The sequence below is a fragment of the Choristoneura fumiferana genome, chromosome 24 (assembly GCF_025370935.1).
Source record: "Choristoneura fumiferana chromosome 24, NRCan_CFum_1, whole genome shotgun sequence".
In the NCBI taxonomy this organism is placed as follows: domain Eukaryota; kingdom Metazoa; phylum Arthropoda; class Insecta; order Lepidoptera; family Tortricidae; genus Choristoneura; species Choristoneura fumiferana.
Window position 1 is genome coordinate 11,019,204 of NC_133495.1, and position 19,310 is coordinate 11,038,513.

General features: G+C 37.6%; 1 protein-coding gene across 9 annotated transcripts in view; it reads left to right on the forward strand.

Moving 5' to 3' along the window:
* LOC141441617 (inactive dipeptidyl peptidase 10) overlaps positions 1-19,310 on the forward strand; it is a 734,138-nt gene that overhangs the window by 547,290 nt on the left and 167,538 nt on the right. For all 9 annotated transcript variants that reach the window (XM_074106408.1, XM_074106406.1, XM_074106407.1 and 6 more), the window contains one exon: positions 13,301-13,508. In XM_074106408.1, the coding sequence (XP_073962509.1) occupies positions 13,301-13,508 (208 nt within the window). The remainder of the gene's footprint in view (positions 1-13,300; positions 13,509-19,310) is intronic.

A 19,310-nucleotide genomic window follows, 5' to 3' on the forward strand; every position in this document is an offset into this window, starting at 1 on the left:
GGCCATCTTGACTGAGAGTGGCTGGCGAATCCATTGTGCCCCGTAGCACAAGTTTTTGACGAGCAACATTACGCCAATTATTAGAACACAGCATATTAAAGTACTGTATAAAAACCATTCAGCATATTAATCAAAGTTCATAATAAACAATTTTTATACAAACATCGCGAAAAGTATAAACACCTGGCAAAAATCCAGCAGCAGTCATTTATGTGGCAATATAATCCGTGCTGCTATAAAAAAAAACCTAACATCGACGGCTAAGGTGTACCTAGTAGGCTTAACCTTCTAAACCTAACCTATTTATCCGAGTCGCTTCTGCTCCGAACCGTCTTGCTCGCTCGCTTCGCTCGCTCGCACAAATCAAATGTTTTTTTTTGCGTTTATCACGCATGATGTTATACCGTCTAATCATTACCTATTCTAAATGTTTTTTATAGATTTTAATCATTATATGAAAAACCAAATACATATTCATAATGAAATTACTAACTTATGTATTACAGCAATTGTTGTTATGACTAATGAATGTTATATTATTTAAAGCTTATGCTCGTTAAAAATATGAAATCCGTTTTTATGCTAAATTAGCAGCTAAATTAATATTATGATTCTTAAATGTAGTAAAATGAAATTATGCTAAAAGTTTGTATGACGATTGAACGGCACTCAGTAGTGTCGCATTACGCAGGATAAGAAAAGTACAACAACAATAATAATTAATAAATAATAAATAAATATCATGGGACACTTGACACCAATTGACCTAGTCCCAAACTAAGTAAAGCTTGTGCTATGGATACTAGGCAACAAATAAACATACTTATATAGATAAATACATACTAATATAAATATTAAAGATCCAAGACCCGAGAACAAAACGTTCGTATTATTTATTCAAAATGAATCTGCCCCAGCCGGGAATCGAACCCGGGTCCTCAAGCTTCGTAGTCAGTTCCCTAACCACTTGACCATCCGGTCGTCTGTACCTATACTAACAACAATAATATATGTAAGTGCAACATTATAACAATAACTTTATGACCAGACAAAAGCTCTGTATTTTTCCGCCAGAATATTTAGTTTACAAAACGCCCGGCTAAAACCAGGACGTCAAAGTCTAGCGCAAACTCGAAAATTTTATTGTGAAAGCACCCTAATGAATATTCGGCAAACAAGGAAACGGGGAAATCTCGCAATGTTTTAAAGCTTACAGAGCTTTCTCGAACTTTCTGGAAGTTTCTCGAACAACGCTTCAAGTTATTTTGCGTCATATTATTTCAAGGACTAGCGATAAATCAGATTGATTACTCTTAAAATTGTGTTCATAATAAACTAGATTTACCCGCGGTTTCGCACGCGTAAACATAGGCCCAGGTCTATATTCGAATCCATAGGTACAATATTAAAATCCATAATGTAATGCTTTGTCATAATGATCATTTGCCATAACTCTTTTTTCTTGAAAAGTATTAATAATTCCTGGTTGTTATAAAATAAACCTAACCTATATAGTTCTACAGGATGGCCATTTCAAATTTCCTGAAAATTTTATAGTTTTCAAGAAAAATGAGTTGACAAACGATCATTATGGCAAACATTACATTAGGGCAAACGATATTATGAATTACGAAGGAGACCCCCCAGCAATTTAATGTCATCCACGTTGCATAAAAAAACGTGACAATTGTCCCAAAATGCCTCATCTATAGAAAGTTCTTAATGACATTCCCTATCTCATTACGTTACTGTACCTATGTGGCATAAAGGACATAGAGCCTTCATCCTTAATAAGCCTTTATCTCACCCACAAAGCAAAGCTCTCTGTCCTTGTCTGTCAATCTTTTGTCCCTTATTGACACATGCCAGACTGCCGCCATGTTTTAAGCTCGGCGCACACTGGCTGAGACAATAGCGAGCTTATAACAGTCGCTTCATGTAATATGAGCTGTGATAAGAGTAAAAAGCACAAAAGATGACATTATTCTTAACCGACTTAAAATAGGAGACGGTTCTATGTTCGACTGTTTTTTTTTGTATGTTCACCGATTACTCCGCCAATACTGTATTTGACAACTCCTGAATGTGCCATGTCTCATATATTATATGAAAATATAGGTATACAGAAAGTGTTTAGCGAAGAGAAAACTTAAATTGATTGAAAATTGGATTTAGTGATTTTTTGAAAAATCTATATACCTCTCTTTCTCAAACGCTTTTCTCTATGCAACAACTATGGCGCTACTTTCGTGTGACGTCACATGCATCTTTCTCTGTCTAATCTTTAATTTCAACCCCTTATTTGTAAAGGTAGCTTTTTTAAAATTTATAATACATATAAAAAATAGTCAAATCCGTATTGTGGACCGATTTTCAAAATTCTTTTTTTGTTATAAATAGCATACTTCTGCGGTGGCTAGTGTAGAATATTTATAATGCAAGATGTGGGTAAGTGAATAAAGTCAGTCTAGATCCAACTACGTGTTCTCATTCGTCTCCCTAAACAATATTTAATTTAACATGGCGCAGCCGGTAGGATTCGAACCTACGCTCCCAAAGGGAATCTCGTACAGTTGGATCTAGACTGACTTTATTCACTTACCCACATCTTGCATTATAAATATTCTACATCTTCCTTTTTATGGAAATATAATAAAAGAATTCAACAGCTAGGGAAATCGAGCGCGACCCTCAAGTTTTATAAACGCAGTTATAGCGATTTTGACATTTTTTACACCAAGTCAAGCATTTAGGTACATTCAGAAAGTATAATTTATCGAACTTTACTTGATGAACCTTTTAATTAAGAAACTTTTGACTTTGACTTTTTGACTTTGAAGAAGACCACAGCCAACAGAACTCGTTTAAGCTGAGTAATGCTTGCGTGCTTATAATAAGTGATCTCGAATTCATATATAAACTACTAAGAGGAAGCTTTATTTTAATGATTATTTCAAACTGATCTGATGCTGAAGCCGGAAGAACCCTGTTATAAGAAAATATAACCAAGCCGTGTTTGGGCTTAATGGAATCGTTGTGCGATGCGCTTTTGGTAAATATCACTAAAAAGGAAATTTTTAACAATTTTTTTAAGGTGCTTTAGGGTAATTCCGTAAACGGGGTTATTCCATTTATTTAAAATTTCTCCTAAACGTGTTGATGTTTAACCACTGGCAGCACTTAAATGGACGCCCCATTTACCGCTCCTCGCGTCTCTCCAGATGATGCGAGGCGCTGACATTAGTTGGACGTACAATATATATTTTTTTGGGTCGAGTGCATTTTCGTGCCAAAAAGTTAAATACGAAATAACCCCAACACCGCTAACTCTAAAACCTGATAAGTTACAAGATTGAACTATTAATGTTATGACAAATAATCGTTTTTTGCGAATGACTGTGTCAGTCTAAAAGGCCTAGCTATAGTTTAATTTTTTTTCCCGAATTACCCCTTTAGGGGTTATTCCAGTGAAGTGATTCCCGAAATAACCCCAGCTTACTTTAGTATGGTAATTGTCTGAGGTATTCAAACTTTCAACTTTTCAAGATTTACATTTTTTTATTTGTGGTGCCAACCTCCATCTATGGACCCCAAGCCAACCTTACCTGCCCGTGGTGCACCCTGCCGTCTGACAGACTGGGCTCTGGCAGCTGGCTGATTGCGGCATAGCGCAGCCAAAATCGGCACAGTTAAGTCCCCGGGCCCCGGATTGGCTGCAGCATCGGCGGTGCAATAAACTGTGCCCTACGATCGCCAACTCGCATGCCCAGTGTGGGGATTATGGGCAAACCCCTACCAGAATTAAGCGCACGGCAAAGAGATGGCCCCCAGTTCCCGGTCGCCCCGCTATTCCTTGTCATAGTAGCGTTCATGGTAACGGTAGGGCAGAGGATGCTAAGAATCCCGGTCGATCCAAGGCTACCTAAGTAAACTGACCCTGGCTACCTAGAACGGACGGACTTTTAGGACTCTTCTAGCGCAGTTGGAAGTGGAGCTGGAGAACATAAGGGTGGCATATTCAGGAGTTAAGTGAAATACATAAAGAGGGCACCATCATCTTAGACTCGGGCCACCTTCTGTACTTCCGCGAGGATGATCAAACATCACAGGGTGGCGTAGGGTTCCTTGTTAATAGATCCCTCTCTAACAACATTAAAGAGATCTCCAGTGTGTCGAACAGGGTAGCGTACCTGATACTTCGGCTATCAAAACGATGTAGCATGAACTTTATTTAGTTGCTTGCATACTTGCTTCTTTGAAATGATTATGGTTCACGCGAGCGAAACATGCTCACTTGCAAGCTTGCTTAAATGTTTGCTTGCATGCTTGCTTGCTTGCATACTTGCTTGCAAGCTAGCTTAAATGATTGCTTAAATGCTTGCTAGCATGCTTGCTTGATTGCTTGCTTCATTGAATGTTTATGATTCACGCGAGCGTAGCCGCGGGTAAAATCTAGTTCAAAATATTAAAGTGACATGGCATTTCTAATTGTTTTATATACTTACTGGTATATTCCCGCGGCTTCGCTCCTCTCCCCCTATTCTGCTATTCGGGGCGGAGACAAAATCTACAATCCACACATCAAAGATCATAATAATCTGTCCAGCTGTTCAAGAGTTATAAATGGTGTAACTAATCCAGCTTTGTTCTATAATATATGTAGATTTAATATTCCTTTGCGGCAAATTTTGAGAACCACATTGCGTTTGTGGGTTATTTCGGAATACAGATATTGAAAAAATCTGTAACTGTGGATATTACTAACGAAATAAAAAATAAAAATGAATGGGGTAATTTCAGCCTAAAAAGAAATATGAACCTTGAGCCAAATTATAATAAAGTCCACCTTTCAATAACACGCAGAATAACCCCGCTATATTCCGAAATAGCCCCTGTGCAAAAAAAATAAGTAACTAGTTTTTGAATACCAATATTTCCATAAATCGATCATATTTTAGAAACTTTTTTATATAGTATATAAGATCGATTAGTGGAAACGACAGAAATATCCTAAGACTTTAAATATAATTTACCAACTCGGAGTAATTAACGAAATTACAAACGTCATGTCAACTCATCAAAAATCCACGTGGAATTACCCCAAAGCACCTTATTTTTTTTTTATTTGACTGGATGGCAAACAAGCAAATGGGTCTCCTGATGATAAGAGATCACCACCGCCCATAGACACCTGCAACACCAGGTGTATTGCAGATGCGTTGCCAACCTAGAGGCCTAAAATGGGATACCTCAAGTGCCAGTAATTTCACCGGCTGTCTTACTCTCCACGCCGAAACACAACAGTAAAACTGACTCCAAAAAAATTCTCAAAATATTATATTCTTGGGAACAATAAATCTATTACAACAATAGAAATAGTATAGGTACAATTACGTATTGCTACTTTTAAAGTCGGTGCCAGATAAGGTAGCTCAACATACATAAACGTGTAACTTACAATAATCATATTCATAACAAATAATACACAGCGCAAAGAGAAGACACATGTCATTGCGTCACACCAACGTAGCAGGGGGGCTACTAAGAAATTCGAAAATCGAAGTTTGTGTCGTGCCGCTCCAATAAGTGTCAGCGGGACAGCAAGATACGAAGTTCGAATTTAAAAAAATTCAAATGATTTATTCAGTAAATAGGCCGCAATGGGCACTTCTACACGTCATTTTTTAAACTACCAGCGCTTTCGAAAAGACCATCATTGACAAGAAGAATGCGCCGCAAGAAACTTGGCAGAAAGTCATTCTTTCATTAATATAATTACAAATAAAATACTTAAAAACTATATTATACAATTAAAGAAAAAAAGAATACAAAAACTTATAATAATAAAAATTCAGGGATGTATGGGGTCCCTTAGTTACAATACTAAACACTAACTACTTATATCTAAACTATATCTACGTTCAGTGGAAGTGTAGAATGCCTCCACCGTCATAATTTTTAAAATAACTTTCGCACTTCGTAGTACTTGTTTCGTAGGCTTGTCCACGGAAGCGTACTTAAGCATAATAGGGGTAAACATCAACATACGCAAGTGTACGACATCCTTAAGCCAACAAAGGTCGTTAACCTCTCTATAGAAGCAATAATGTCGCCACATAACCGCATTAGTATAGTAGGAATATTACTATTGCTCTTAAACCTATGGTTTTTACAGAACCTTTATTTCGCATACTTAAGTAATGTAATCACTTTATACAATAGACGACCAGATGGCCTAGTGGTTAGAGAACCTGACTACGAAGTTTGAGGTCCCGGGTTCGAATCCCGTGTCGGGGCAGATATTTGTATGAAAAATACGAATGTTTGCTCTCGGGTCTTGGGTGTTTAATATGTATTTAAGTATGTATCTATATCTATATAATTATATTTATCCGTTGCTTAGTCGTTTGCTACTTTGGGACTAGGTCAATTGGTGTGAATTGTCCCGTGATATTTATTTATTTATTTATTAATTACGATACGCTTCCCTTGAATGTGATTGTGAAGTTGATTTTAACTGAAATGTACATCCTGCTATTATAAATGGTTCTCCACCTTTCCCCAACTCACGATACCCAAATGTTTCATTTGCCAAACGTTTTATTATTATTTCCCAACTAACGATCTATGGAACCATGTTTTTTTCAGAACTTTCATAACCTAACCTAGCCAACAAAAAGTTGGAAAACCCCGAAATTGTCACTTCAATGTTCAATACCTCGAAAACGGCTGGACTGATTCTGATAAAACATATCCGCATTCAAATCGGTCCACACGTTTAAGAGCTACGGTGCCACAGACACACATGGCGGTCAAACTTATAACAACCCTCCTTTTGCGTCTGGGGTTAATAAAACAAACCCGACCTAACCTACTGTGTTCTATAAAACCATAACAAAATACAGTGTTTTTTTTTGTTTTGGAAATGAACCGTTTGGCAAATAAAACATTTGGGAATCGTGGGTTGGGAAAAAGGCAGGATGCCATTATAAACTAGCTGTCGCCCGTGATCCCGTCCGCGTAGAATTTGTTCATCTCAACCCCTATCTAATAAAGATTGGTTTTTTGGAATCTTTTTGTATTTTTTATTTCAATTCCAAATTTTTACTTTTACGGTCATCCCGTAAAACCTAAATTGAAAAAAGTCCAGCAGTGGTGTAGCGGTATAGCACGCGGCACGGAATGCCGAGGACCTGGATTCGATTTCCGGTGCTGGTCTTATTTTTCTGGTTTTTTGTCCAGCAGTGGTGTAGCGGTATAGCATGCGGCACGGAATGCCGAGGACCTGGGTTCAATTCCCAGTGCTGGTCTTATTTTTCTGGTTTTTCTGTGCATCTATATTTCAGTTTGTATTTTCCCTATCTAATAAATAACAATTAACAACTATTTATAACAACTAACTATCCTATGTCCTGTCTTTAATTTCATCTAAATCGGTTCAACGATTTCGACGTGAAGAGGTGGTAGAAAACAAAATTAAAAACTTTCACATTGATAATATTAGTCGGATACAGTTTGTAAGTCTGTTTGTTTGTCAAATCAATATCACCACACGAAATCGATCGATCGATCGATCGATATCGTTTGGTGGTCTCAAAAAGCCTGCTACTATTTATTACACAAATAGCGCATATTGTTAAAAAATACAGCTGTGTTGAACACTTGTGATGTGACGACAGGATGGCCAAGTGGTTAGAGAACCTGACTACGAAGCTTGAGATCCCGGGTTCGATTCCCAGCTAGGGCAGATATTTGTATGAACAATACGAATGTTTGTTCTCGGGTCTTGTATGTTTAATATGTATTTAAGTATGCATTTATCTATATAAGTATGTTTATCCGTTGGCTGGTATCTGACAAGCTTTGCTTAGTTTGGGACTAGGTCAATTGGTGTCAGTTTCCCATGATATTTATTTATTATACATACCTACGTTCATAAATTTACCCTGCTTTGAGCTGACTGGTACAACGGGGCATGTTTCATCATAATTCCTCTTTAATGACGTAAAAACTCTTGACAGTGAGTTCTCGAAGTTCACCAATTAGTCAAATTAGATAGAATCGTGCTCACGGATCGTTATTAAAGTACATTACCACAGTAAATAATAACGGATAAAAATTACTCATTCAAAATAACCTTTTTATTTACCATTTTGTCGGCATAGTTGCTACTTTATTATTATATTCTGGCACTGATAGTCTTTGAGAAAAGCCCCGGACGGACAGACAGACAGACATGGCGAAACTAGAAGGGTTCAGTTTTTGCAATTTTGGCCAACTATAATACTTTTGCCCACACATAGAATATTTTAAAACACCCGTTTACGTAAAATCTCGTCAACGGCATTTATAACATTCAGAACAACTTCAAGCAGGGCAAAACCTAACATTGTTCTGGTACCGATAAAGTTTTCAGTAGAACTTTCATGCCCTGATAGTTTTATTCGATCCCTTAGTTTTTGGCATTAGCGGCCGAAACTAGGGCAATTTCCGCCGTGGGCAAAGTTGGGCCCTCGCCCAAGTCTGAAAAACTGGTGATTTAAGTTTGGCTAAGTTAGGTCTACGGTTATTGGAATAAGTTAGGGCTAAGTTTTAATAGCGTTGTTTTTAACGTTACGCTTTACTTAAAAACATACATATATTTTATAGGTGATGCCACGAGAGTTGAAGTGAATGATTTTATACACACAGCTAAATGAAGAACTGATTGCAAAGAAGGGGAATTAATGAAATCAATTAATGAATGTCAAAATTCCGATGTACGTGGTGTCCAAAATCAAATTCAAAATTGTTTATTGCATGTCACATTAAAGGCGTGAGGATGGAAAACTACAAACTAGGTATACCAATACAAATAACAGAGGGCGCTTATTCTAATAGGAATGTACTTAATTATACTTGAAACAAATAAACAAATAGGTATATGCACACTCGTGAGCCACATTTTGAGTTGTAATATTACATTATGAACTGTGAAAGCCACCAGTCTTCTGTCAACGAACTCATTCGTTTTTGTCGTCAAAGAACTCAACCGGGCTATACGAGTACATACATAGAAACATATTTATTGGTTTTTAGAATTTGTTCCCTTAATTAAATAACTCAAAGCTTGAAAATATAGTTGTAGTCATAACTCTTTATCGTACATACATAAGATACATAAAATATACGTTGAGAGATCGATAGTATTGATAGTATTTGAGTAGTTTGTCGGACTCGAAAGTAGCATCGATTGTATTATACATACTTTAAAGATCGTTGATAGTTACAGATAAATTTTTTATTAGTTTCAATGTATCTTTTACAATATTTTCATACCTTTCTAAATTGAAAAAGTATTTTTTAAAACCTTTTACAGTGAGTATTTAATACTTTGTGATAGTTTGAAAATCTAGAGTAGATACCTGCAAACCAACCCTTACTTCTTTGTAATAAAGTTTGTTTTACTTGTAAACATTAAAGCTCCATTTAAAAAGCTTAAAGCTAAATGGAACTGCCATTCATAATTCCGTTCCAAAATGAACAAATTCATCGAGCAATGTGCGTCCAAATTTAATACTTAGAAGAAACAGAGTTCAAAGTTCTAATTTATTTGATTTTTTATTGATTTTGTAGAGGAGTTTACTTACATGTTCTTTCAGTTGAGTTTGTGATGCGCTAACGGGGTCACGCCGTTTTGTCACCAAATTAGTTTTTAAATATTTTTAATTATAAATATGTATGTTAGTCTGTAAGGTATTTATTGTACGGGCCAAGTTGCCTGAAATAAATGAATTTATGATCGAAAATTTTGATTACAGACAGACAGACAGAGAGACAGACAGACACACAACGGGACAAGTGAAACTAAATAAAAGCTTGTAAAAAATCCTAGACGTTCCTCAACATCTGGGAGAATTTCACAAAATCCCAGTCCGGCAATAATGTCAACACAATGGCAACCCGTTCAAGGACACCTCTACCTCTTTAGCCTCTTCAACCTCTTCAGAGGTGCGTCGTTAACAAAGCACCCTAGCCACATAAGGGCTTTCGAGACCCTTGAGGCCGCAGTTCAGAAATGAACTCAGAGCATATGAAATGATTTGGACATCAAATGTAAGGGCTACGTAGGCTTATTGGTGAGGCCTCACTGCAGCACTGATATGAGGAGTTTGTTTACATAATGTGGGAGGGAGCTGAGTAGGAGAGTCACCCGATATAAAAAGTCTAAGTATTATGAAATAACTATTCCAAATATCGATGACATAAGCAATTAGTTTGCTCTCACGCGACCTATATACGTATTATGTACTTGGGCTTTTCAAGAAAATACGCTGAGAATCGTTGCCCGCTTACCGTCGTGTATCTCAAAAATGGTTGAGCGCATTAAATTTTACATTCCACAATTTTATAATAGATGCTAACATTATTAAACTAAAGGGATTATTCGACGCTCATGCCATTATTGTTTCTTCCTAGTCGCGATTCTGCACAATATGGATTCCACACATTTGCTTTTGATGACATTCCTTATTCTTCGCAGTCAGTAGTTTTATACAATCCGGTTTCTTCCTAGTCGCGATTCTGCACAATATGGATTCCACACAGTTGCTTTTGATCACATTCCTTATTCTTCGCAGTCAGTAGTTTTATACAATCCGGTTTCTTCCTAGTCGCGATTCTGCACAATATGGATTCCACACAGTTGCTTTTGATCACATTCCTTATTCTTCGCAGTCAGTAGTTTTATACAATCCGGTTTCTTCCTAGTCGCGATTCTGCACAATATGGATTCCACACAGTTGCTTTTGATCACATTCCTTATTCTTCGCAGTCATTAGTTTTATACAATCCGGTTTCTTCCTAGTCGCGATTCTGCACAATATGGATTCCACACATTTGCTTTTGATGACATTCCTTATTCTTCGCAGTCATTAGTTTAATTAGTTCATGTAACTTTTCCTCATGAGTTTTCTTTTGTTTAGGCATGTTGATATCTGTAAATGAGGCAAAGGGTGCAAAGTGTAGAAGAATTGGTAAGATTTTATGATAATAACCCATGGTTAATTTACACACACGGAAAAAACATAGATTAATATTTAATAACGGTAATGAAATATTTCATAACCATTCTTTAATATTCATTACCGTTTATGCTAGAGTGAATGTGGTGTGAGTGAATATGACTGTAATGACGAGAATGGTGATACATTTTCATTACTCATTAATTGTACCTTTACTCCTCAAAAGCAAACGTAATCTTAATTATAATTATTCAGTTACCCAGAAAAAATGGTAATGAAAAAAATGCGTACCATATTAAAGAATAAAGAATGTGATCAAAAGCAACTGTGTGGAATCCATATTGTGCAGAATCGCGACTAGGAAGAAACCGGATTGTATAAAACTAATGACTGCGAAGAATAAGGAATGTGATCAAAAGCAAATGTGTGGAATCCATATTGTGCAGAATCGCGACTAGGAAGAAACAATAATGGCATGAGCGTCGAATAATCCAACTAAAGCAATAAAACCGAGATGATCTAGAAAAAATGTTTTTTTTTTTGTTTTTGAAAGGCTTTTGACCTTGAATAACTTAGGACGTAGGCACGAGATTTTATGAGACTTTTGAGACAACTTTTAGAATGCCAAAATGAAAGTGTATACAAAAATTCAGTTTTTTTTTAATTGGGCTGTGGACGCGCGCGTTCTAGAATCTCGCATTGACAGCGCGTTTTTCTTTCCGTAGAGCAAACTTAGAATTAACGCGCATACCGCGTTTGTATCGATAAAAACGCACGTCACTAATCCTGCCGTGAAGCAGCAGTGTTTGCACTGTTGTGTTTCAGCGTGGAGAGTAAGACAACCGGTGAAATTACTGGTACTTGAGGTATCCCATCTTAGGCCTCTAGATTGGCAACGCATCTGCAATCCCCCTGGTGTTGCAGGTGTCTATGGGCGGTGGTGATCTCTCTTACCATCAGGAGATCCACTTGCTCGTTTGTCATCCAGTCGAATAAAAAAAAATGTCGACGGGCGCGTTAAAAAAAAAGCGGTGTTCAAAGTTTCTTTATTATCTCTCATTACAAGATTGATCGCTAATTTGACTGGACCGGATGACATAAATACTGCTTTCTAGCGTTTTTTCCCACAAGTACCCTACGCCGAAACTTGGAATTCGCCCACAAACGATGGATATAATTCACCGCCTTCGCCCATTTTCTTACTAATCGTCCCCGATGGACTATTGATCAATTATAGGAAAAATCCGAACTTCTAACCCACTACTGCTCCCCAGAGATCGCAATTTATTGACGCCACGACCAATCCCTGTAAGATTTTCATTAGAGAGAGAGAGAGAGAGAGAGAGAGAGAGAAAACATTTATCGATACACATAAAATACATTAGATGGGAAAAAAAAAACAACATCGAATAGTATAAAGTGGACCCCACTCAGCATAATGTTACGGGGTTTGTTTGTTGTTGTAGTTTGGGTTACAGTTGTTCGTACATAGGTACTCGTATGATAGCCCTAAGCACAGAGTACATTATATACCCTAAGGATCAGAGCTCATCGTAAAGCCGACAGTCTGCTGATTTGGGACAAAAAATGGCAAAAAATCCAAGTATTTTAAAAACAAAACCTCTCCTTTCAGTCAGGTAAATAGTAGACAAGGCAGTTACAGCTCTTTAGTCTTTATTAATGTCAAATACTTAATCGAGAATTGAAGAGCTGTAGTTTTATAGTAATGCACAGAGAAGTTGTGGCAGTCTAATGGTTATACCTATGGCCTGTCAAGCAAAACATCGTGGATTCAAACCCAGACTCGTACAATTGCTCATGTGTGAAAATACACTTGTTTATCACAGCCTGCACAGCACAAACCTGCAAAGGGCAAAAATATCTGACACTTCATATCGGCCGTAGAAATTGAGTCGTATTCGATATTTTATGCACGCTTTGTAGTGTTAGATATTGGTGCTGGTGACAACACGGTGTCCACTCTGTTCCATTTCTGTAATTTCAAAATCCAAATAATATTCAGTAAATGGGCCGCAATGTACACTTTTATACGTCACTTTTTAAACTACCAGCGCTTTCGGAAAGACCATCATTGCCAAGAAGAATGCGCAGCAAGAAACTTGGCAGAAAGTAATTTTTTTCGAAATAAAATACTTAAAACTATAGTATAAAATTACAGGAAAAGAATAGGGATCCTTTACTTACAAAACTTAAACTAAACATAATATGTAACGATACCTACGTTAACGTAATAGAAGCGCAACTCCCACATAAACTAACCCCTCCTTCTCTTCCAGGAGTTGGCGGCATCGACTCCCACGCAGCGCAACTGGCGCGGCATCCTTATAGCTCTGCTGGTTATCGCCGCGGTGCTGGGTCTGATAGTCTTCAGCATCGCGCTCCTCACGCCCGCGGGGGACGGGGGCCGCGTGCGCGGGCGCAGACCGACCCTACACGAGGTGCTGCAGGAACACTACAAACCGTTCAATGGCACCTGGCTATCAGGTATGATATTTATAGCGACCTGCCCAAAAGATGTTTTATATATAAGCGGCATATTTCAATTTGTTGTTTCGTGGCGCCATCTCTGGCCGAGTAGCTGAACTATATTAGTTATATCTGCTTGATAACAGATGGCACTGTCTATGGTATGCTAGCCTATGCTAGCTCAAAAATATAACAAATGCTCGCGCTTATGTCTTTATTTACGTTTTAAACTTTCGTGATTCTCACTCATAGTCAAGGGAGGGACGATCGGACGTTGTTAGTGTTGTGTGTCGGTGTGATAGGGTGACTAATAAAAGTGACCAAGTGCGGGTAGTTCGTGATACGAGTGCCGGCACTATTAGTGATCAAGTGCGGGTAGTTCGAAGAACTCGCGCTGCTAGGCAGACTTGACACCCCACACTTCAGTCTACTTCGTCTACTCGTGACTCGTGAACAAACGTGATTTTTTTGCCGTTTTTTGCTTATTTCTAATGAATGTTGTATAGATGATACGGAACCCTTCGTGCGCGAGTCCGACTCGCACTTGGTCGTTTGTTTTTAATGTCTTCGGCATCAAAAATCTGAGTGTTTCGAATAACGTCTCGCTCCAGCAGGGTACATGAACTGATTTGGTTCAATGTTCAATGGAGCCATCTCTTGCTTACCCACTCAATTTTAATAGGCAGTCCAGAGTTCACAGAACTGACATCGCTGGCCCAAATACGTCCGTTCCATTGCTAAATGCCAGAGGGCCACTACGAAATTCGAAAATCGAAGTTCGTATCGTACCGTCCCTATCACTCTCATATTAAACTTTTAAAATTTTTAATTTTATAAATTAATAATTTTATTAAAATTTTGCACTTCGTAACATAGAGCCAGGCCTGTCAGGATGAGACGCTTTGGTTATGCAGTTTCCATGCGGGCCTAATGCGCAATGAAAACTTCAAACACACCATTGCATCTTTGGATTTGCTTTCCCATTGAGTTTTCCTTCACTGAAAAACTCGTATAAATATCAAAGGCAATGAAAAGGGGAGGATTCTTGAATTTTTCGCCGAAAATGTTTTTCTGAGTGATTCGTCATTTCTCAACTGTTTCAAATGGACGAACGATTTTTTTCTGAAACTGTATCATATTTCAAGACTATACTTATCCCAGAGTAAAACCCCATGGGTTAGTCTCATAACAAGCCAGAAGTACCTACTTATCCATAAGAAACGGCTAGGAAATGGATCATCAACATCATCATCCCTGCCTATTTACGTCCCACTGCTGGGCACAGGCCTCCTCCCAGAATGAGAGGGCTTGGGCCGTAGTTCCCACGCGGGCCCAGTACGGATTGGGAACTTCACACATACAATGGTATGGTGGTAATTCAATGGAATTACTTCTCAGGTGTGTGCACGATGTTTTCCTTCACCGTAAAGCTCTTGGTAAATTTCAAATGTAATTTCGCACATGAATTTCGAAAAACTCAGAGGTGCGAGCCGGGGTTTGAACCCACAAACCACTAGGTCACCACGGCTTATGAAATGGATCATTTGAGAAACTTATTTTCGGCATAAAACTAAAGAAGCAACCAAACAAATGCAAAAAAATCCTTTTCTTAGAATGTCTTAGATGTTTGAACAATAAAAGTAGACTTTGATAATATTTCAGAGTCTCATAAACAGGTGTGCTAGGAATTCTAGATATTACTAGACATCACGTCCAGACTGTGGCCCGGTCAACGACCTGCCTTAGCTTTTCATAGCCTTTATTACACGTAAATGACACTCAGAGTAGCGCATAATAAAGCTGCTTTTAGTACCTACATTATTAAGTACATTGTCTTTTGTAGGAGAAAGAAAACCTTGGCGGCCTTTTAGCGAATAAATGATTGATTTGATTGATTACATTTTAAATTTACCACGAGCTTTCAAAGTCAAAGTCAAAATATCTTTATTCAATTTAGGCTATAACAAGCTTAAACTTATGAATGTCAAAAAATCTACCACAGGTTCGGAAAAACCTCTGTTGAGAAAAATCCGGCAAGAAACACAACGAGGTATATATTTTTTAAACAGATTTACAATATTATTAAATGTTATCTATACATCACAAGTATTCAACACAACTTTATTTTTAACACAGTAGGTTCGCTATTTGAAGGGATCGCTAATGCGGATCGGAATTATTTCCGAATATCCCTGTCCATGATATAATCATTAACTTTGTAATACGCCTTAAATATTAATTTCTTCTTGATAATAGATCTCAATTTTGTATCTGTTTCATTTATAATATTTTTTGGAATTTTATTATAAAAAAGTATGCAATTTCCCAGAAACGACTTTTTGGTTTAAGCCAATCTGTAAGATGGAACTTAAAGCTTCCCTATGTTTCTAGTAGCCTTTGGCTTATCGACGTATCGGCTTTAGGGCCTTATCTCGCTTGTGATTTAAGAGCGAACTTGCTGCGCGCTTGCAAGCTTTTAACTCGCTCGCAAATCGCAAGTGTGATAAGATAAGATGTGCTTGAGGTCCCGGGTTCGATTCCCGTGTCGGGGCAGATATTTGTATGAATAATACGAATGTTTGTTCTCGGGTCTTGGGTGTTTAATATGTATTTAAGTATGTATCTATCTTTATAATTATATTTATCCGTTGCTTAGTACCCATAACACAAGCTTTGCTAAGCTTACTTTGGGACTAGGTCGATTGGTGTGAATTGTCCCGTGATATTTATTTATTTATTTATGTTACTGAACCGGTGAGATACACCTTTGGCCTCATCTGCACTTAACATCAGGTGAGATAGAGGTCAAGCACGGTCAGTTTTATGTGAAAAAAAAAAATTCTTAGACGCACAATGCACAGCGGTCACCTAAGAGCATCCGCGATGAACGAGCGCAAAAAAGATACATTAGTCCACAATTTTAATCATGTAAACCATATTGTTAAAAATTACGTATTTTAACTTTTCCTTGTCTGTATATTTACGAAATTATAATTTTTGTTGGATCAAATCTGCACCTATTTCATAGTTTTAATAGCTTACGCCTCAAGAATAAAATTAGGGACCTTCTCATACCGCAATATTTAGCAATAATAATACTCGGAATGGCTCCCAGAATCTATAATAAAGTACCGAATGAAATAATGGAAATAGAACATTTTAATGAATTGAAGAGTAAATTATACGAGCAGCTATCTGGTTAAAAAAGCTTACTACACATCATCATCATCATCATCCCAGCCTATATACGTCCCACTGCTGGGCACAGGCCTCCTCTCAGAACAAGAGGGCTTGGGCCATAGTTCCCACGCGGGCCCAGTGCGGATTGGGAACTTCACACGCACCATTGAATTGCTTCGCAGGTTTGTGCAGGTTTCCTCACGATGTTTTCCTTCACCGCAAAGCTCGTGGTAAATTTCAAATGTAATTCCGCACATGAATTTCGAAAACTCAGAGGTGCGAGCCGGGGTTTGAACCCACGACCCTCTGTTTGAGAGGCGATAGGTCAAACCACTAGGCCACCACGGCTTCTATTATAATCATTAATTAGTTAATGCAAGGTTATCATGTATGTGGGAGCTTCATTGACTAAGTCTACGATTTGTATGCCTTACGTCGCAACATAGAGCAACAACTCTTTTTTTTTACACCCCATGTACTCTGTACTGTAATTACCTATTTTTTTTATATAAATGATTTTGTATTTTGTATTTGAATACAGAAAGCGCTCGCTGCTTCGCCAATCGCGTTTGTCTGGTACCGGGCCGTAAGAAACATAACACTCTCTCAAGGCAAACATTTTTAAACCCCCCAAGTTAGAATAATATTGAACACAAACAAGCTATAAGAGCTAGAGAGTTACGTGTCCCTAGTTTTTTAGTTAGTATATACTGTAGTGTGAGGGCATTTTCATTAAAACATGTACAACGTAGCAACGGCGTAAAGTTAAGTTGACAGTTTTGTGACGATTTTCCCCTACAGTTAATATGGAATAAAACGTCACAAAACTGACAATATTTAACTTTTCCTTAACTATGACGTTGCTAGGTACGTTTTTATTGAAAATACCCGTGAACGGGAATTTAATTAATCAATCAGTGAGTATTAAAAATCATTTTTTCCAAAACCCGGCAATTTTTAGCACCTCATTTTTAATTCCAAAAAAATAAAAAAGTTTATTGCTCATGAAACTACCGTGAGACACTTATGTTAAATGATATCGTAACGGATAACTCACGTCTTAAATCGAGTTTAGCTCGACATGTTTCGGGCTATTTCTTAGCCCTTCTTCACAAGAGCAGGAGCTTCGGGGTGTGCGCGTGTTGCGGCGGCCGCCGAGTCGCGTGCTCCTGTGAAGAAGGGCTACAAAATACTCCGGAACAGTCGAGCTAAACTCGATTTAAGACGTGAGACATCCGTTACAATATCATTTTATATAAGTTTATTGCTCTATACAGTCTTTTTTCGTATCCTACGTTATTTTCAGCCATACAAATCTCTCGCGAACATAAAAATTCATCATCATATTTGTATTATGGCTATTTCTTTCAATACCCTCGACAAACAGCGCCACCCCAATTCCCCTCATTCCCCCTATTCCCCATAAACCCCCTAGTCCGGAGTTGTAAAAAATTTTTATGAAGAGTGGCATTTAATTAGGGTATTTGAGTGCTTTGGTTTTGTTGACGGCAGACAAATGCAAGCGCATTAATATATAATTTAATTTATTAGCTGTCGCCTTCGACTTTGCATGCTAAAAATAAAAAAAATAAACAAGATTTTAAATTTAACCGTTATAATAAGAGTGATTGTAATTCACATTGATGTTAGCAGTTAGTGACGCTATTGTGTTGTTATATTGCATTTTATGACAATAAGCAAGAGGGTCACATGATGGTAAGCGATCGTAATTAATGGAAAATGTAATTTCCCTTTAGGTCAACGAGTTAGACAACAAGCTAGAAAGCTGGCTGAGATTGGACCAGGACTAGATTACTTGCCGTGAAAATAAAGAGGCGTTTATCAGGTTATTTGTGCAACTCATATACGTTAAAAGGAATCAAGAATAAAAACAGTGTTTTGTTTCATATTCCCCAAAGACTTCGTAATTTCAAGGAGTTCCATCTTTAATTTAAAATTAGATCTCGATCTGAACACAAAATGGCGTCGCTTATCGTCTCAAGATAACGCTATGAATGGAATTTCAATAAAACACGGAGGGGACTGTTGCGTAAATGAAGCAGCGAAATGGAGATACAAAACAAGTATAATAATCAAGGATACAAAGGAGAAATGGAAATCGAAACAACAATTCAAGATTGGACAAAGCGCGGTAGCTGATTTTTGAAATTATGCCCGAATAAATATCAATCAAGACACAATGGTACCAGTGTGTTTTTGAAAGAAAGAAAAAGAAAGAAGAGTTGGCCGTTAAAAAGCGCGTGCTTTAATTACCATTTGAGTAATATTTTCGACTGGTAGACAAAATGTAACTATACCAGGTAAAAACAAATAAGGGCTAATGAACACCTCTGGTCTCTTTTTCTGATTTTTCTGTGCATCCATGTCTCAGTTTGTATTTTCGATATGGTTTCACGGGATACCCGTAAAAGTAACAAATTTGGAGTTGAAATAAAAAATACAAAAAGACTCCAAAAAACAATCATAATTTGATTGCTTAGTAGCGACATCTCTTGTCTGGGTGAGCGGTTGGTTCCGAAAGAGTGTGACGTCTCTCGATGAGAACGGAACATAGATGTCGCTAGTGCTGCTGCATAAGTAGCGTAGTAGAAAATAAGCAACCTGAGATATGTATGCATA